The sequence below is a fragment of the Pleurodeles waltl genome, chromosome 9 (assembly GCF_031143425.1).
Source record: "Pleurodeles waltl isolate 20211129_DDA chromosome 9, aPleWal1.hap1.20221129, whole genome shotgun sequence".
Lineage (NCBI taxonomy): Eukaryota > Metazoa > Chordata > Amphibia > Caudata > Salamandridae > Pleurodeles > Pleurodeles waltl.
The window spans coordinates 14,896,994-14,916,883 of record NC_090448.1 but is presented as its reverse complement, the minus strand read 5'-3'; the positions used below and the strand labels follow the sequence as shown (position 1 = coordinate 14,916,883).

Below are 19,890 nucleotides of genomic sequence, written 5' to 3'. Positions count from 1 at the left end.
TTTCTCGAGGGTGCGGCAGGTTTTTTCCGATTCCTTGAGGGTGTCTGTGAACCAAAGAGGTTTCCTGGTGCTGGTCTGTCTTGGGAGGCATCTGAGGGGTGCGAGGTTGTCCGCGCAGTTGGTGATCCAATGCGTGAGGCTGAGGGCTGCGTCGTTGGGGTCGGTGGAGAAGGTGGGTTGGTTGTCGCTGAGAGTGGAGAGAAGCTGTTCCAATGTATGCGTGGGATGGGTTGTGTGCGGAGGTGGAGAGTCTCGCGTCGGAAGGTGAAGTGGACACATCTGTGGTCGGTCCAGTGTATTACGGAGGACTGGCTGAAGGATACGTGGTTGCTGGCGGAGAAGATGGGGTCGAGCGTGTGTCCGGCGATGTGGGTGGGGGTGTTCACCAGTTGCTTGAGACAGAGGTTGGCGAGGTTGTCGAGCAGGGAGGTGGTGTTGGGGTCGTTGTTCTGTTCCAAGTGGAAGTTGAGGTCACCGAGGAGGATGTAGTCCGGCGAGGCAAGGGCGTGTGGGGAGATGAAGTCAGTGATGGAGTCGCTGAAGAGGGCGCGTGGTCCAGGGGGTCTGTAGATGAGAGTTCCTCTGAGGGTGGTCCTGGGGTCGGTGAGGATCTGGAAGTGCAGGTGTTCGGCGTGTTCGGTGTTTAGGAACTGTTATTCTGCTCATCTTTAAATTACACAAAACAGCGCCATCATGTGGCAGAGTATCATAGGAGCCGGTGTTGGCAACTAAGTGCGGGTGCCGAGCACCGGAAACCACCGGCTCAAGTTAAGCACTGGGTCTCCTGCACCTCGCGCTCCTTGTCTTTGCAGCCTGAGGTTCCCGGGCACAGCTCTCCTCCCCTCTGTAACGCAGATGCAGAACCGGGCATGTATTAATAAGCTCCCCGCCAGTAATGCATTCCTGAATTACCAAGATAGACTTGAAGTTCATGACTATTACCACCATTTACTACATGAGTGCTGAGGGCTAATCTATACATTATCGTGAAATCGATCAACCGGAAGATGCGCTGTGCTGAGGGAGGTGGTCGGGGTTGGGCTGTGCAGAGGGAAGACCTGTACTGCCACCCAGTGGCTGCTGTGAGACTAGCACGCGTCTCTGAAGATGGAGCCCCTCCTGCGACTGTCACTGACTTCCATAGAGCTGTGAATGGCTCCTGACACATTCAGCTGTTCACAGCACGTTATATGCCATGCTGATGGCTTTTCTTTGGGTCCTGGGCAGCTAGTGGTTTCTGGGCAGCATGCAGAGGTCGAAGTGGGCCGGGGAACGACTTCCCAGGCTTTATTATTTGATCAAAACAATTCTCATATTTTTTTTATTTAACTGGTAGAATCAAAAATGTGTCCTTTTAATGGAAAACTGAAAAAAATGCACTAGATACAGTCAGCGTATTACTAAGAACATAACTTTTGAAAGCACTGTAAACATTTTAAAACAATATTTTTGAACTTTTTTTCTGACAACCCATTTATACAGTGTGCCACTTTTCTTATACTATGTTAATACACTTTAAACTAATAGATCACATATACACAGTGCTTTCTATCACAGGCGTGGACCTTTCAGCTCTATAAATACACGTCACTATTTCCGCAGTGCACTGACCAGGACTCGGTCAGTGACCATCTGGTTACAGTCACAGACCCCGGAAGTAATCGCACTAACCAACCAGGCTTTCGTACCCGAAAAATGAATTTCCCACAGATACATTGAAGTTGTATTTATTTTCCATCTGAGGTGTGTGCATTACATTTTATATGCAGTTACCTGTAGGTGAAAGGCCAGCAACATACAAACAGAATATGTTGTTCTTTTTAGCCACTCTCTGACCCCCAGACCCACACTTACTGACCAGCCCTCATTGTACTGGGGACCCCAGTTCCAGACTTTCCTTTATGGAATTCGCCCGCTGGCAGTACCCTGTGACAATATGGTCCTTTCCGACTGGTGTCCCAGGGCCCCAATACTAGTACAGTCCAGGTGGAGCACAGTCCATGCAACAAAGTAAATAACACTCCAGAGAGTCAATGTCCACCAGTGCTTTACTTTGTAAGCATTTCAATTATTTTCAAACAAAAAAGAACACGTTAGCACCTTCTAGGGACTTTTGAAATGATCCCAAACACTAAACAGCTCCTTACACAAGGCACTAGATTTATTTTAACTTTATTCCAAAGCACAATTTTACCCTTCTGCCTTCCTCTGGGCCAACTTAGGGTCTTTCAGAAGAACTTAGTTCTCAGCATAAAAATGCTTTTGCCTCTGTTCATTTCTCTAATCTCTCCTGGCCCTTCCTGTTCTTGCCACATCTTTTTCTTTCGACACAGTTGATCATTCCATTATTTCCTTCTAGTGTGCCTTATGCCACCTGCATGGCTATCCTCTCATCCTCCGCCTTGTACCTCTTTGGTCTCCAGGACTCTCCAGTTTGGGGTTCTCTAAAGTAAGCTGGTGGTCCTCTCCTGCTTCCTTCTAACTAGGCTTGGGCGGAACTCGAGAGTTTTCCTCTGTGGAATTCCGCTAAGTTACATAAAACCTGTGCGAGATTCTGTGGAGTTGCGCGAGCAGGTGGGATTCGGGCACGTCGCAGTGCTCGTGCTGATTTTTAGTGCCGAGAGCTTGTTCTGTGATGTAAAATCAGCGCGAATGGCACCACATGAGGCGCCAGAGGGCGCTGCTTCTTTCTGACACTCAAGTAGATCCTCTATGCAAGTGGCAGCTTCCTCAACGTGAATGGTCACGACCTGCTACGACTGTGCGTGCTGAGAAATCTCACCAGGAGGCGTTATAGCTAGGGGACACAAATTCTCACTTGTGCACACAAACCTAATGTTGGCAAGCCAAGTGCAAGAAAAAAACTCTGCCATGCGGCGGTTGGTGACGTTTTGCCGGAACTCTGTGCTCCAAGCAAAGCGTGGAATGGGTACGAACTCTGCTGGTGGAGAGGAATCTTTTGCCCACCACTACTTCTAACATCACTCCCACAGCCTCAGTTCCCCACCATTATAATCCATCTCGTCATTTCTATGTTAACGAATCCCAGATGTTGCTTTCCTTTGCCTTCTTCGCTCCGACATACAACTCAATTTCCTCTTGCATAGGTACAGTCATTTCTTGGAGGACCTTAGCTAAGATGGAAGCCCTTGTTTTGCTCCACTCCTTCGACCTGTGACTCTCCTTCTCATTCTGTTTGCTTTCCTCATATATCCGTCCTTCTCATGTCTTATGCTCGCAGTGTAAGCATCGTTGTTGACCTTGAGTCATTCTGTGTTTGCATCTCCTCTCTTGCTGATCTGTGAATTCTAGCTTTCTAACATTCATTACATCTGTGCGGTCTTCATCTTTTCTTCTACTTATAGACTTATTCATACTTTGCGCCATTCTTGCCATCACCATCTGCTTTCCTGCTCTGTTCTCCATTCTCTTTGCTTGCTTGAGTTCATTTTTAGGTCGAGCGAACAAGCGCTTTGACCTGTTGTAAGTATTGTGGGCTTTTAACCACGCCCACCTCATGCTCATCACTCGTTCGTGGGCTTGCCTTTCAGAAATCCTTTGTTATCATTGGTAAATGCTTTATGTTTGTCCCTCCGTGGGGCTGTTTTGTTACCACCTTGGCCATCGACCCTTTTACTTCCTGCTATGGGGACTTTCTGTATGCCTGGGCCGTGCACAGGGCCCAAGGACCCTCTCTCCGTGGCCGCACCCCCTCTTCAAGGCTGCGTCCCTTCTCCCTCTAAGATCACACATTGGTAGTAATTCTAAGGTTGGCATGTCTGCCTTCGTCAGCCCGGTGCCGCTGCACCTGTCGCACTAATGATAGTTATGCCCCTGGCCATTAGACTGACCGTTAGAGTCCCTCCATCTGCAGTTACCTCCCCTGCTGCGCTCTTCCTCGGCTCCCCTCCCTGCTCATGTTGTGGTTTGTTTCTTTGTACCGTGGGTTGTTGCAGCCACTGCTTAGTGTCTTGTGTCTCACAACCTCTGTCTCCTTCTCGCTTGTCCCCCTTGTTCCCTCCTCGCACCCAAACATCGGCACCCCCCGTCTTCGGCTGTGTACCCCTCTGTGCTTGATTCCGCCTCCACTGCTTAGTGTCTTGTGTCCACGTATGTTCTCTCACAACCTGTGTCCCCTTCTCTGCAGCTCTGGCTCTCATGTCCCCTTCTTCCCTCCTCGCACCCAAACATCGGCACCCCCTCTTCGGCCTCACGCTGGTTAGTGGGTCTGCTTCGGGACATCGTAGGTTTCCTACCATGTACTTCATGTTTATTCTAATTCTTTATATAAAGTTTGCTGCGCGTTGGCACATGCGCTCTCTGACCTCAGTGAATGTAATTATATTTCCAACTGGGGGGGCTTGTTTGTGGAAAGTTCTCCGTTCCACCCTAAGGACTTCCTCAGGGGTTTCTTTGCTGCCTGAGAGCACTGATTTCACCAATTAAACGCTGCTTGATTGGCTTGGGATAAGATAAGAGCCCCCCCCCCGCCCCCCATCAAAGAGCCGTACGTCACGGGGCAATAACAGTCACTTCCGATCTCAGACCCCAGGTAACCTCCAATCTCTTAGTGACCGAGTCCCTGCCTAGGACCCTGGTCAGCGCTCAGGCTAGGTCTCTACTATACAAATATACATACATACATACTACATACATAAATACATACTACATACATACATACATACATACATACTACACACATGAGGTCTCCTGGAGGCCGAATCCCCGCTTCACCCAGGGCCAGTAGCTCAGTTAGAACACACCTCAGTCCGGACCATGTGTAGGAAAGTACCATCTTGCCTGGCATGTTACCCCCATTTTTCACTGTATATATGTTGTTTTAGTTGTATGTGTCACTGGGACCCTGGTAACCCAGGGCCCCAGTGCTCATAAGTGTGCCTGAATGTGTTACCTGTGTAGTGACTAACTGTCTCACTGAGGCTCTGCTAATCAGAACCTCAGTGGTTATGCTCTCTCATTTCTTTCCAAATTGTCACTGACAGGCTAGTGACCATTTTTACCAATTTACATTGGCTTACTGGAACACCCTTATAATTCCCTAGTATATGGTACTGAGGTACCCAGGGTATTGGGGTTCCAGGAGATCCCTATGGGCTGCAGCATTTCTTTTGCCACCCATAGGGAGCTCTGACAATTCTTACACAGGCCTGCCACTGCAGCCTGAGTGAAATAACGTCCACGTTATTTCACAGCCATTTTACACTGCACTTAAGTAACTTATAAGTCACCTATATGTCTAACCTTTACCTGGTAAAGGTTAGGTGCAAAGTTACTTAGTGTGAGGGCACCCTGGCACTAGCCAAGGTGCCCCCACATTGTTCAGAGCCAATTCACTGAACTTTGTGAGTGCGGGGACACCATTACACGCGTGCACTACATATAGGTCACTACCTATATGTAGCTTCACCATGGTAACTCCGAATATGGCCATGTAACATGTCTATGATCATGGAATTGCCCCCTCTATGCCATCCTGGCATTGTTGGTACAATTCCATGATCCCAGTGGTCTGTAGCACAGACCCTGGTACTGCCAGACTGCCCTTCCTGGGGTTTCACTGCAGCTGCTGCTGCTGCCAACCCCTCAGACAGGCAGCTGCCCTCCTGGGGTCCAGCCAGGCCTGGCCCAGGATGGCAGAACAAAGAACTTCCTCTGAGAGAGGGTGTGACACCCTCTCCCTTTGGAAAATGGTGTGAAGGCAGGGGAGGAGTAGCCTCCCCCAGCCTCTGGAAATGCTTTGTTGGGCACAGATGTGCCCAGTTCTGCATAAGCCAGTCTACACCGGTTCAGGGACCCCTTAGCCCCTGCTCTGGCGCGAAACTGGACAAAGGAAAGGGGAGTGACCACTCCCCTGACCTGCACCTCCCCTGGGAGGTGTCCAGAGCTCCTCCAGTGTGCTCCAGACCTCTGCCATCTTGGAAACAGAGGTGCTGCTGGCACACTGGACTGCTCTGAGTGGCCAGTGCCACCAGGTGACGTCAGAGACTCCTTGTGATAGGCTCCTTCAGGTGTTAGTAGCCTTTCCTCTCTCCTAGGTAGCCAAACCCTCTTTTCTGGCTATTTAGGGTCTCTGTCTCTGGGGAAACTTCAGATAACGAATGCATGAGCTCAGCCGAGTTCCTCTGCCTCTCCCTCTTCACCTTCTGATAAGGAATCGACCGCTGACCGCGCTGGAAGCCTGCAAACCTGCAACATAGTAGCAAAGACGACTACTGCAACTCTGTAACGCTGATCCTGCCGCCTTCTCAACTGTTTTCCTGCTTGTGCATGCTGTGGGGGTAGTCTGCCTCCTCTCTGCACCAGAAGCTCCGAAGAAATCTCCCGTGGGTCGACGGAATCTTCCCCCTGCAACCGCAGGCACCAAAAAGCTGCATTACCGGTCCCTTGGGCCTCCTCTCAGAACGACGAGCGAGGTCCCTCGAATCCAGCGACGCTGTCCAAGTGACCCCCACAGTCCAGTGACTCTTCAGCCCAAGTTTGGTGGAGGTAAGTCCTTGCCTCACCTCGCTGGGCTGCATTGCTGGGAACCGCGACTTTGCAGCTACTCCGGCCCCTGTGCACTTCCGGCGGAAATCCTTCGTGCACAGCCAAGCCTGGGTCCACGGCACTCTAACCTGCATTGCACGACTTTCTAAGTTGGTCTCCGGCGACGTGGGACTCCTTTGTGCAACTTCGGCGAGCACCGTTTCACGCATCCTCGTAGTGCCTGTTTCTGGCACTTCTCCGGGTGCTACCTGCTTCAGTGAGGGCTCTTTGTCTTGCTCGACGTCCCCTCTCTCTGCAGGTCCAATTTGCGACATCCTGGTCCCTCCTGAGCCCCAGCAGCGTCCAAAAACGCCAAACACACGATTTGCGTGTAGCAAGGCTTGTTGGCGTCCTTCCGGCGGGAAAACACTTCTGCACGACTCTCCAAGGCGAGAGGGATCCGTCCACCAAAGGGGAAGTCTCTAGCCCTTTTCGTTCCTGCAGAAACCTCAGCTTCTTCTGTCCAGTCGAAGCTTCTGGGCACCCACAGCTGGCATTTCCTGGGCATCTGCCCATCTCCGACTTGCTTGTGACTTTTGGACTTGGTCCCCTTGTTCCACAGGTACCCTAGATTGGAAATCCACAGTTGTTGCATTGCTGGTTTGTGTCTTTCCTGCATTATTCCTCTAACACGACTCTTTTGTCCTTAGGGGAACTTTGGTGCACTTTGCACTCACTTTTCAGGGTCTTGGGGAGGGTTATTTTTCTAACTCTCACTATTTTCTAATAGTCCCAGCGACCCTCTACAAGGTCACATAGGTTTGGGGTCCATTCGTGGTTCGCATTCCACTTTTGGAGTATATGGTTTGTGTTGCCCCTATCCCTATGTTTCCCCATTGCATCCTATTGTAACTATACATTGTTTGCACTGTTTTCTAAGACTATACTGCATATTTTTGCTATTGTGTATATATATCTTGTGTATATTTCCTATCCTCTCACTGAGGGTACACTCTAAGATACTTTGGCATATTGTCATAAAAATAAAGTACCTTTATTTTTAGTATAACTGTGTATTGTGTTTTCTTATGATATTGTGCATATGACACTAAGCGGTACTGTAGTAGCTTCACACGTCTCCTAGTTCAGCCTAAGCTGCTCTGCTAAGCTACCATTATCTATCAGCCTAAGCTGCTAGACACCCTATACACTAATAAGGGATAACTGGGCCTGGTGCAAGGTGTAAGTACCCCTTGGTACTCACTACAAGCCAGTCCAGCCTCCTACATTGGTTGTGCAGTGGTGGGATAAGTGCTTGAGACTACTTACCACTCTTGTCATTGTACTTTTCATAAGAGAAAAATATACAAAACAAGGTCAATGTATATACACATAGCCAAAAAGTTGTGCATTTCCTCTTTTCACTCTTTTCTAAGTGCTGAAAAGTACTTCTAAACTTTCAAAAAGTTCTTAAAAGTTTAAAAAGTTTTTTTTCTGTCTTTCCAAAAAGTTCTGAAAACTTTTTTTTCTTTTTATATCACTTCAACTCTCTCTAAAAAATGTCTGGCACAGGAAAAAATGTTGAACTGTCCAAACTTGCATATGATCACCTTAGCTGGAAAGGAGCAAGGAGTCTCTGCATAGAGAGAGGTTTGAGTGTAGGGAAGAATCCTTCTTTAGAACTGTTAATTAATATGCTTAGAGTACAGGATAAGGCCATAAGTGCCCAATCTGTAGAAAAAGTAGCTAATGGTTCTCAATCTGATCCAGGGACTCCCCCAGGAAAAGGTTCAGGAAAGAAACTTCTCAGCCTGCCCATTACTAGACAGTCTAGCATAGTTGGTACAGAGGTTGAATCACATCATACTGATGATGTGCTCTCACATTATGCTGGTAGCCAAGCTGTTAGGGTGCCCTCTGTAAGGGACAGGTCTCCTTCTGTTCATTCCCATCATACCTCTGTATCTAGAAATGTCCCTCCCACCCACCCTGATGACAGATTGTTAGAAAGGGAGCTCAATAGATTGAGAGTGGAACAAACCAGACTGAAGCTCAAGAAGCAACAGCTGGATTTGGATAGACAGTCTTTAGAAATAGAGAGGGAAAGACAGAAGTTGGGTTTAGAAACCCATGGTGGCAGCAGCAGTATTCCCCATAGTCATCCTGCAAAAGAGCATGATTCCAGGAATCTGCACAAGATAGTTCCCCCTTATAAGGAGGGGGATGACATTAACAAGTGGTTTGCTGCACTTGAGAGGGCCTGTGCTGTACAGGATGTCCCTCAAAAGCAGTGGGCTGCTATCCTATGGCTATCATTTAGTGGAAAAGGTAGGGATAGGCTCCTTACAGTGAAAGAAAATGATGCCAATAATTTCCAAGTTCTTAAGAATGCACTCCTGGATGGTTATGGCTTAACCACTGAACAGTACAGGATAAAGTTCAGAGAGACCAAAAAGGAGTCTTCACAAGACTGGGTTGATTTCATTGACCAGGCAGTGAAGGCCTTGGAGGGGTGGTTACATGGCAGTAAAGTTACTGATTATGACAGCCTGTATAACTTGATCCTGAGAGAGCATATTCTTAATAATTGTGTGTCTGATTTGTTGCACCAGTACTTGGTGGACTCTGATCTGACCTCTCCCCAAGAATTGGGAAAGAAGGCAGACAAATGGGTCAGAACAAGAGTGAACAGAAAAGTTCATACAGGGGGTGACAAAGATGGCAACAAAAAGAAGGATGGTAAGTCTTCTGACAAGGGTGGGGACAAATCTAAAAATGAGTCTTCATCAGGCCCACAAAAACACTCTGGTGGGGGTGGTGGGCCCAAATCCTCCTTTAATCAGAACAAGGAAAAGAAACCATGGTGCTATTTATGTAAAATAAAAGGCCATTGGACAACAGATCCCAGTTGTCCAAAGAAAGGCACCACAGCTCCTACCACTACAACCCCTACTGCTACACCTAGTGTCCCTACTAATAGCAGTGGTGGTGGGAGCAAACCTACTAATAGCCAATCCAAGGGAGTAGCTGGGCTCACTTTTGGTAATTTAGTTGGGGTTGGTCTGATTAGGGAGACCACAGAGGCTACTTTAGTCTCTGAAGGGGCTATTGATTTAGCCACTTTGGTTGCTTGCCCCCATAACTTGGAGAAGTACAAGCAACTAACCCTAATAAATGGTGTTGAGGTCCAGGCCTACAGGGACACAGGTGCCAGTGTCACAATGGTGATTGAGAAACTGGTGCACCCTGAACAACACATACTTGGACACCAGTACCAAGTAACCGATGCTCACAACATAACACAAAGCCACCCCATGGCTGTTGTAAATCTCAACTGGGGGGGGGGTAACTGGTCCAAAGAAAGTTGTGGTAGCTTCAGATTTACCTGTAGACTGTCTATTAGGGAATGATTTGGAGACATCAGCTTGGTCAGATGTGGAGTTGGAGGCCCATGCAGCAATGCTGGGCATCCCAGGGCATATTTTTGCTTTGACAAGGGCTCAGGCCAAAAAGCAAAAAGGACAGGGAAGCTTGGATCCTGGAACAATGGACCAAGTGCTCCCTAAAGCTAGGGCTAGTAGAAGCAAACCACTTCCTACTATCCCTCCCTCTACAGTGGATTCTAATTCTGAGGAAGAAGAATTCCCTCCCTGTGCAGAACCTACACCAGAGGAGCTGGAAGCAGACACTGCTGAGCTTTTGGGTGAAGGGGGGCCTGCCAGAGAGGAGCTGAGTGTGGCACAGCAAACCTGTCCCACATTAGAGGGTCTCAGACAGCAAGCTGTCAAACAGGCTAATGGGGATGTCAGTGACTCTCACAGAGTTTACTGGGAGGACAATCTCTTGTACACTGAGCATAGGGATCCTAAACCTGGAGCTGCCAGGAGATTAGTGATTCCTCAGGAGTACAGAAAGTTCCTCCTAACACTGGCACATGACATTCCCTTAGCTGGGCACCTGGGTCAAATGAAAACTTGGGACAGACTGGTACCATTGTTTCATTGGCCTAGGATGTCTGAGGACACAAAATAATTTTGCAAGTCCTGTGAAACCTGTCAAGCCAGTGGCAAGACAGGTGGCACTCCAAAGGCACCCCTTATCCCACTGCCTGTGGTTGGGGTTCCCTTTGAAAGGGTAGGGGTTGACATAGTTGGCCCCCTTGACCCTCCTACTGCTTCAGGCAATAGGTTTATCTTGGTGGTAGTGGACCATGCCACAAGATATCCTGAAGCAATTCCTTTAAGGACCACTACAGCTCCTGCAGTGGCAAAGGCCCTCCTGGGAATATTTTCCAGGGTGGGCTTCCCAAAGGAAGTAGTATCAGACAGAGGAAGCAATTTCATGTCTGCATACTTAAAGGCCATGTGGAAGGAGTGTGGTGTAACTTACAAGTTCACAACACCCTATCATCCACAAACAAATGGACTGGTAGAGAGATTTAATAAAACTCTCAAAGGCATGATTATGGGACTCCCTGAAAAACTCCGCAGGAGATGGGATATCCTTCTACCATGCCTCCTTTTTGCCTACAGGGAGGTACCCCAGAAAGGAGTGGGCTTCAGCCCCTTTGAACTTCTTTTTGGACACCCTGTTAGGGGTCCACTCACACTTGTAAAGGAGGGTTGGGAACAACCTTTAAAAGCTCCTAAGCAGGATATTGTGGATTATGTACTTGGCCTCAGATCAAGGATGGCTGAGTACATGAAAAAGGCCAGTAAAAACCTTTAGGCCAGCCAAGAGCTCCAGAAGCAATGGCATGATCAGAAGGCTGTTTTGGTTCAGTACCAACCAGGGCAGAAAGTGTGGGTCTTGGAGCCTGTGGCCCCAAGAGCACTCCAAGATAAATGGAGTGGACCCCACACAATTGTTGAAAAGAAGGGTGAAGTCACCTACTTGGTTGACTTAGGCACTGCCAGGAGTCCCCTTAGGGTGCTCCATGTCAACCGCCTGAAACCCTACTATGACAGGGCTGATCTCACCCTGCTCATGGCAACAGATGAGGGACAGGAAGAAGACAGTGATCCTCTACCTGATCTCTTCTCTTCCACAGAACAAGATGCTCTTGTGGAAGGTGTAGTTTTGGCTGATTGTCTTACTGCTGAGCAGAAAGATAATTGCATAAATCTCCTAGGACAATTTTCAGAACTCTTCTCCATTGTGCCAGGCACCACTTCTTGGTGTGAGCACACTATAGATACTGGAGACAGTTTACCTGTCAAAAGTAAGATCTATAGGCAGCCTGACCATGTCAGGGACTGCATAAAGCAAGAAGTTCAGAAAATGTTGGAACTAGGAGTGGTTGAGCACTCTGACAGTCCATGGGCTTCTCCTGTGGTACTGGTACCAAAACCCAATTCTAAAGATGGAAAGAAGGAAATGAGGTTTTGTGTAGACTATAGAGGTCTCAACTTGGTAACCAAAACTGATGCTCACCCTATACCCATGGCAGATGAGCTCATAGATACACTGGCATCTGCCAAGTATCTAAGCACTTTTGATTTGACTGCAGGGTATTGGCAGATCAAATTGTCAGAAGATGCTAAACCTAAGACTGCATTTTCTACCATTGGATGACATTACCAGTTTACTGTAATGCCTTTTGGTTTGAAAAATGCACCTGCCACTTTTCAGAGGTTGGTGAACACAGTCCTGCAAGGGCTGGAAGCTTTCAGTGCAGCATATTTGGACGATATAGCTGTCTTTAGCTCCAGCTGGGATGATCACCTGGTCCACCTATGGAAAGTTTTGGAGGCTCTGCAAAAGGCAGGCCTCACTATCAAGGCTTCAAAGTGCCAGATAGGGCAGGGTAAGGTGGTTTATCTGGGACACCTTGTTGGTGGGGAACAGATTGCACCACTTCAGGGGAAAATCCAAACTATTATTGATTGGGTTCCCCCTACCACTCAGACTCAGGTGAGAGCCTTCCTAGGCCTCACTGGGTATTACAGGAGGTTCATTAAGAACTATGGCTCCATTGCAGCCCCTCTTAATGACCTCACATCCAAGAAAATGCCTAAAAAGGTATTATGGACAGCAAACTGTCAGAAAGCTTTTGAGGAGCTGAAGCAGGCCATGTGCTCTGCACCTGTCCCGAAAAGCCCTTGTTACTCTAAAAAATTCTATGTCCAAACTGATGCATCTGAATTAGGAGTAGGGGCAGTCCTATCACAACTTAATTCTGAGGGCCAGGATCAACCTGTTGCTTTTATTAGCAGAAGGTTGACCCCTAGAGAAAAGCGTTGGTCTGCCATAGAGAGGGAGGCCTTTGCTGTGGTCTGGGCTCTGAAGAAGTTGAGGCCATACCTGTTTGGCACTCACTTCATTGTTCAGACAGACCACAAACCTCTACTTTGGCTAAAACAAATGAAAGGTGAAAATCCTAAATTGTTGAGGTGTCCATATCCCTACAGGGAATGGACTATACAGTGGAACATAGACCTGGGAGTAGCCACTCCAATGCAGATGGACTCTCCAGATATTTCCACTTAGACAATGAAGACTCATCAGGTAATGGCTAGTCTTATTGTCCTTCGTTTGGGGGGGGGTTGTGTAGGAAAGTACCATCTTGCCTGGCATGTTACCCCCATTTTTCACTGTATATATGTTGTTTTAGTTGTATGTGTCACTGGGACCCTGGTAACCCAGGGCCCCAGTGCTCATAAGTGTGCCTGAATGTGTTACCTGTGTAGTGACTAACTGTCTCACTGAGGCTCTGCTAATCAGAACCTCAGTGGTTATGCTCTCTCATTTCTTTCCAAATTGTCACTGACAGGCTAGTGACCATTTTTACCAATTTACATTGGCTTACTGGAACACCCTTATAATTCCCTAGTATATGGTACTGAGGTACCCAGGGTATTGGGGTTCCAGGAGATCCCTATGGGCTGCAGCATTTCTTTTGCCACCCATAGGGAGCTCTGACAATTCTTACACAGGCCTGCCACTGCAGCCTGAGTGAAATAACGTCCACGTTATTTCACAGCCATTTTACACTGCACTTAAGTAACTTATAAGTCACCCATATGTCTAACCTTTACCTAGTAAAGGTTAGGTGCAAAGTTACTTAGTGTGAGGGCACCCTGGCACTAGCCAAGGTGCCCCCACATTGTTCAGAGCCAATTCACTGAACTTTGTGAGTGCGGGGACACCATTACACGCGTGCACTACATATAGGTACCTATATGTAGCTTCACCATGGTAACTCCGAATATGGCCATGTAACATGTCTATGATCATGGAATTGCCCCCTCTATGCCATCCTGGCATTGTTGGTACAATTCCATGATCCTAGTGGTCTGTAGCACAGACCCTGGTACTGCCAGACTGCCCTTCCTGGGGTTTCACTGCAGCTGCTGCTGCTGCCAACCCCTCAGACAGGCAGCTGCCCTCCTGGGGTCCAGCCAGGCCTGGCCCAGGATGGCAGAACAAAGAACTTCCTCTGAGAGAGGGTGTGACACCCTCTCCCTTTGGAAAATGGTGTGAAGGCAGGGGAGGAGTAGCCTCCCCCAGCCTCTGGAAATGCTTTGTTGGGCACAGATGTGCCCAATTCTGCATAAGCCAGTCTACACCGGTTCAGGGACCCCTTAGCCCCTGCTCTGGCGCGAAACTGGACAAAGGAAAGGGGAGTGACCACTCCCCTGACCTGCACCTCCCCTGGGAGGTGTCCAGAGCTCCTCCAGTGTGCTCCAGACCTCTGCCATCTTGGAAACAGAGGTGCTGCTGGCACACTGGACTGCTCTGAGTGGCCAGTGCCACCAGGTGACGTCAGAGACTCCTTGTGATAGGCTCCTTCAGGTGTTAGTAGCCTTTCCTCTCTCCTAGGTAGCCAAACCCTCTTTTCTGGCTATTTAGGGTCTCTGTCTCTGGGGAAACTTCAGATAACGAATGCATGAGCTCAGCCGAGTTCCTCTGCATCTCCCTCTTCACCTTCTGATAAGGAATCGACCGCTGACCGCGCTGGAAGCCTGCAAACCTGCAACATAGTAGCAAAGACGACTACTGCAACTCTGTAACGCTGATCCTGCCGCCTTCTCGACTGTTTTCCTGCTTGTGCATGCTGTGGGGGTAGTCTGCCTCCTCTCTGCACCAGAAGCTCCGAAGAAATCTCCCGTGGGTCGACGGAATCTTCCCCCTGCAACCGCAGGCACCAAAAAGCTGCATTACCGGTCCCTTGGGCCTCCTCTCAGAACAACGAGCGAGGTCCCTCGAATCCAGCGATGCTGTCCAAGTGACCCCCACAGTCCAGTGACTCTTCAGCCCAAGTTTGGTGGAGGTAAGTCCTTGCCTCACCTCGCTGGGCTGCATTGCTGGGAACCGCGACTTTGCAGCTACTCCGGCCCCTGTGCACTTCCGGCGGAAATCTTTCGTGCACAGCCAAGCCTGGGTCCACGGCACTCTAACCTGCATTGCACGACTTTCTAAGTTGGTCTCCGGCGACGTGGGACTCCTTTGTGCAACTTCGGCGAGCACCGTTTCACGCATCCTCGTAGTGCCTGTTTCTGGCACTTCTCCGGGTGTTACCTGCTTCAGTGAGGGCTCTTTGTCTTGCTCGACGTCCCCTCTCTCTGCAGGTCCAATTTGCGACCTCCTGGTCCCTCCTGGGCCCCAGCAGCGTCCAAAAACGCCAAACGCACGATTTGCGTGTAGCAAGGCTTGTTGGCGTCCTTCCGGCAGGAAAACACTTCTGCACGACTCTCCAAGGCAAGTGGAATCCGTCCACCAAAGGGGAAGTCTCTAGCCCTTTTCGTTCCTGCAGAAACCTCAGCTTCTTCTGTCCAGTCGAAGCTTCTTTGCACCCGCAGCTGGCATTTCCTGGGCATCTGCCCATCTCCGACTTGCTTGTGACTTTTGGACTTGGTCCCCTTGTTCCACAGGTACCCTAGATTGGAAATCCAGAGTTGTTGCATTGCTGGTTTGTGTCTTTCCTGCATTATTCCTCTAACACGACTCTTTTGTCCTTAGGGGAACTTTGGTGCACTTTGCACTCTCTTTTCAGGGTCTTGGGGAGGGTTATTTTTCTAACTCTCACTATTTTCTAATAGTCCCAGCGACCCTCTACAAGGTCACATAGGTTTGGGGTCCATTCGTGGTTCGCATTCCACTTTTGGAGTATATGGTTTGTGTTGCCCCTATCCCTATGTTTCCCCATTGCATCCTATTGTAACTATACATTGTTTGCACTGTTTTCTAAGACTTTACTGCATATTTTTGCTATTGTGTATATATATCTTGTGTATATTTCCTATCCTCTCACTGAGGGTACACTCTAAGATACTTTGGCATATTGTCATAAAAATAAAGTACCTTTATTTTTAGTATAACTGTGTATTGTGTTTTCTTATGATATTGTGCATATGACACTAAGTGGTACTGTAGTAGCTTCACACGTCTCCTAGTTCAGCCTAAGCTGCTCTGCTAAGCTACCATTATCTATCAGCCTAAGCTGCTAGACACCCTATACACTAATAAGGGATAACTGGGCCTGGTGCAAGGTGTAAGTACCCCTTGGTACTCACTACAAGCCAGTCCAGCCTCCTACACCATGCTCTGCATTTCAAGCCCAGGAGTACATGCAGTACTCCGAGAAGTAGGGTGGAGTACTTCTGCTCTGCATACAACATGTGTCCCTAAAACATGTGCTGATGATGTCATCAAGCACCGACATTCACCGACTCTCTGCGCCAGGGCGAGGTGAAGACCCCCCAGGGCAGTCCTGGGTGTGGTAGCTGATGGCGTGGGATGTAGGGTGATGGGAAGTGGGTCTCACAGGAGGGCAGCGACCGCTCCCCAGCATCTCCCCATCACGGGGTAACTTGCAACATGTGCACAATCTTGTGTGATAAACCAGGGGTCGCACGGCTGAATGACGCGCACAATCATATGCTGTATGAGAGGGGCTGGTTCCTCCCTCTGTTAAACTGAAATATCTCCCAGACGTGAGGCCCAGTTTCCAACAATGCCTCACCTGCGCGTCTCTTACTGGCTTCTATTCCGTATCTTGATTTGAGGGTGATCTTTTATTTGACTTCCTGGAGTGACGTATTTGTCGTAAGATATATTGTTTGCTTTCTTTGACCAGCGACAGGAACGGGTCTCACCTGCTGTACTTTCCTCCCTGCAGATTTTAGATTTCGGTTTAGCCCGACATGCCGAGAATGAGATGACCGGGTACGTGGTGACGAGGTGGTACAGGGCGCCGGAGGTGATCCTGAGCTGGATGCACTACACGCGGGCAGGTACGGTAGAGCGGGGTTACGTCAGCACCTGTGCTCCAGGCAGGTACCACGGAGCATCAAAGGTGTTACACTCCAGGAGAACACCTGCGGGCAGGTACCATGGATGGTCTTACACTCCAGGTGAACACCTGCAGGCAGGTACCACGGAGCATCAAAGGTGTTACACTCCAGGAGAACACCTGCGGGCAGGTACCATAGAGCATGAACGGTCTTACACTCCAGGAGCACACCTGCAGGCAGGTACCGTAGACCATGGATGGTATTACACTCCAGGAGGATACCTGCAGGCAGGTACCATAGAGCATGAATGGTCTTACACTCCACCCGAACACCTGCAGACAGGTACCATAGAGCATGAGTGGTCTTACACTCCAGGCGAACACCTGAAGGCAGGTTCCATAGAGCATGAATGGTCTTATACTCCAGAAGAACACTTGAAGGGAGGTACCATACGGCATGAGCGGTCTTAATCAATCAATCAATCAATCATGGTATTTATAAAGCGCGCTATGTACCCGTCAGGGTTTCGAGGCGCTGAGGGGGGGGGGGGGGCGCTGCTGGATTAGCGGTCGAAGAGCCAGGTCTTGAGGAGCCTTCTGAATGTGAGGAGGTCCTGGGTCTGGCGAAGAGATGTGGGGAGAGAGTTCCAGGTCTTGGCGGCGAGGAAGGAGAAGGATCTGCCGCCGGATGTCTTGCGCTGGATTCGGGGTACGATGGCGAGGGCGAGGTTGGCGGATCGGAGTTGACGTGTTGGCGTGTAGAAGTTGAGTCTGGTGTTGAGGTAGGAGGGTCCGGTGTTGTGAAGTGCCTTGTGAGCGTGGGTCAGGAGTTTGAAGGTTATCCTCTTGTCTACCGGGAGCCAGTGGAGTTCCTTTAGGTGAGGGGAGATGTGACTTCGGCGAGGTATGTTGAGGATCAGTCGGGCGGAGGCATTTTGGATACGTTGGAGGCGTTTGATGTCTTTGGTTGGTATGCCTGTGTAGAGTGCGTTGCCGTAGTCAAGTCTGCTGCTGACGAGGGCCTGGGTCACCGTCTTTCTGGTTTCTGTTGGAATCCACTTGAAGATTCTGCGGAGCATTCGAAGGGTGTTGAAACAGGAGGAGGAGACGGCGCTGACCTGTTTGGACATGGTGAGGGCGGAGTCCAGGATGAAGCCGAGGTTTCTTGCGTGGCTGGCAGGGGTGGGTGGGAGTCCGAGGACGGAGGGCCACCATGAGTCGTTCCAGGCCGAGGGAGTGCGTCCGAGGATGAGGACTTCCGTCTTGTCGGAGTTGAGTTTCAGGCGGCTGTTGTTCATCCAATCGGCGATGGATTTTAGTCCCTCGTGGAGGTTTGTTTTGGCGGTGAGCGGGTCTTTGGTCAGGGAGAGGACGAGCTGGGTATCGTCGGCGTAGGAGATGATGCTGAGGTGGTGTTGGCGGGCCAGTTGAGCGAGGGGGGCCATGTAGACGTTGAACAACGTGGGACTGAGGGAGGATCCTTGGGGGACGCCGCAGATGAGGTTGGTGGCTTTGGAGCGGAAAGGGGAGAGACGGACTCTCTGCGTTCTGTCTTACACTCCAGGAGAGCACCTGCAGGCAGGTACCATAGAGCATGAATGGTCTTACACTCCAAGAGAACACCGGAAGGCAGGTTCCATAGAGCATGAACGGTCTTATACTCCAGAAGAACACTTGAAGGCAGGTACCATACAGCATGAGCGGTCTTGCACTCCGGGAGAACACCTGCAGACAGGTACCATAGAGCATGAACGGTCTTACACTCCAGGAGAACACCTGCAGGCAGGTACCACAGAGCATGAACAGTCTTACACTCCAGGAGAACACCTGAAGGCAAGTTCCACAGAGCATGAACGGTCTTATACTCCAGGAGAACACCTGAAGGCAGGTTCCATAGAGCATGAACGGTCTTATACTCCAGGAGAACACCTGAAGGCAGGTTCCATAGAGCATGAACGGTCTTATACTCCAGAAGAACACTTGAAGGGAGGTACCATACAGCATGAGCGGTCTTACACTCCAGGAGAACACTTGAAAGCAGGCACCATAGAGCATGAACGGTCTTACACTCCAGGAGAACACCTGCAGGCAGGTACCACAGAGCATGAACGGTCTTACACTCCAGGAGAACACCTGAAGGCAGGTTCCATAGAGCATGAACGGTCTTATACTCCAGAAGAACACTTGAAGGGAGGTACCATACAGCATGAGTGGTCTTACACTCCAGGAGAACACCTGCAGGCAGGTACCATAGAGCATGAATGGTCTTACACTCCAGGAGAACACCTGAAGGCAGGTTCCATAGAGCATGAACGGTCTTATACTCCAGAAGAACACTTGAAGGGAGGTACCATACAGCATGAGCGGTCTTACACTCCGGGAGAACACCTGCAGGCAGGTACCATAGAGCATGAATGGTCTTACACTCCAGGAGAACACCTGAAGGCAGGTTCCATAGAGCATGAACGGTCTTATACTGCAGAAGAACACTTGAAGGCAGGTACCATACAGCATGAGCGGTCTTACACTCCGGGAGAACACCTGCAGACAGGTACCATAGAGCATGAACGGTCTTACACTCCAGGAGAACACCTGCAGGCAGGTACCACAGAGCATGAACGGTCTTACACTCCAGGAGAACACCTGAAGGCAGGTTCCATAGAGCATGAACGGTCTTATACTCCAGGAGAACACCTGAAGGCAGGTTCCATAGAGCATGAACGGTCTTATACTCCAGAAGAACACTTGAAGGGAGGTACCATACAGCATGAGCGGTCTTACACTCCAGGAGAACACTTGAAGGCAGGTACCATAGAGCATGAACGGTCTTAAACTCCAGGAGAACACCTGCAGGCAGGTACCACAGAGCATGAACGGTCTTACACTCCAGGAGAACACCTGAAGGCAGGTTCCATAGAGCATGAACGGTCTTATACTCCAGAAGAACACTTGAAGGGAGGTACCATACAGCATGAGTGGTCTTACACTCCGGGAGAACACCTGCAGGCAGGTACCATAGAGCATGAATGGTCTTACACTCCAGGAGAACACCTGAAGGCAGGTTCCATAGAGCATGAACGGTCTTATACTCCAGAAGAACACTTGAAGGGAGGTACCATACAGCATGAGCGGTCTTACACTCCGGGAGAACACCTGCAGGCAGGTACCAT

The 19,890-nt window shown here is 49.5% G+C and overlaps 1 protein-coding gene across 1 annotated transcript in view; it reads left to right on the top strand.

Annotated features, from left to right (window-relative positions):
• LOC138258841 (mitogen-activated protein kinase 14A-like) overlaps positions 1-19,890 on the top strand; it is a 157,936-nt gene that overhangs the window by 97,490 nt on the left and 40,556 nt on the right. The window contains exon 7 of the mRNA XM_069206117.1: positions 16,607-16,721. Coding sequence (XP_069062218.1) covers positions 16,607-16,721 — 115 coding nt within the window. The remainder of the gene's footprint in view (positions 1-16,606; positions 16,722-19,890) is intronic.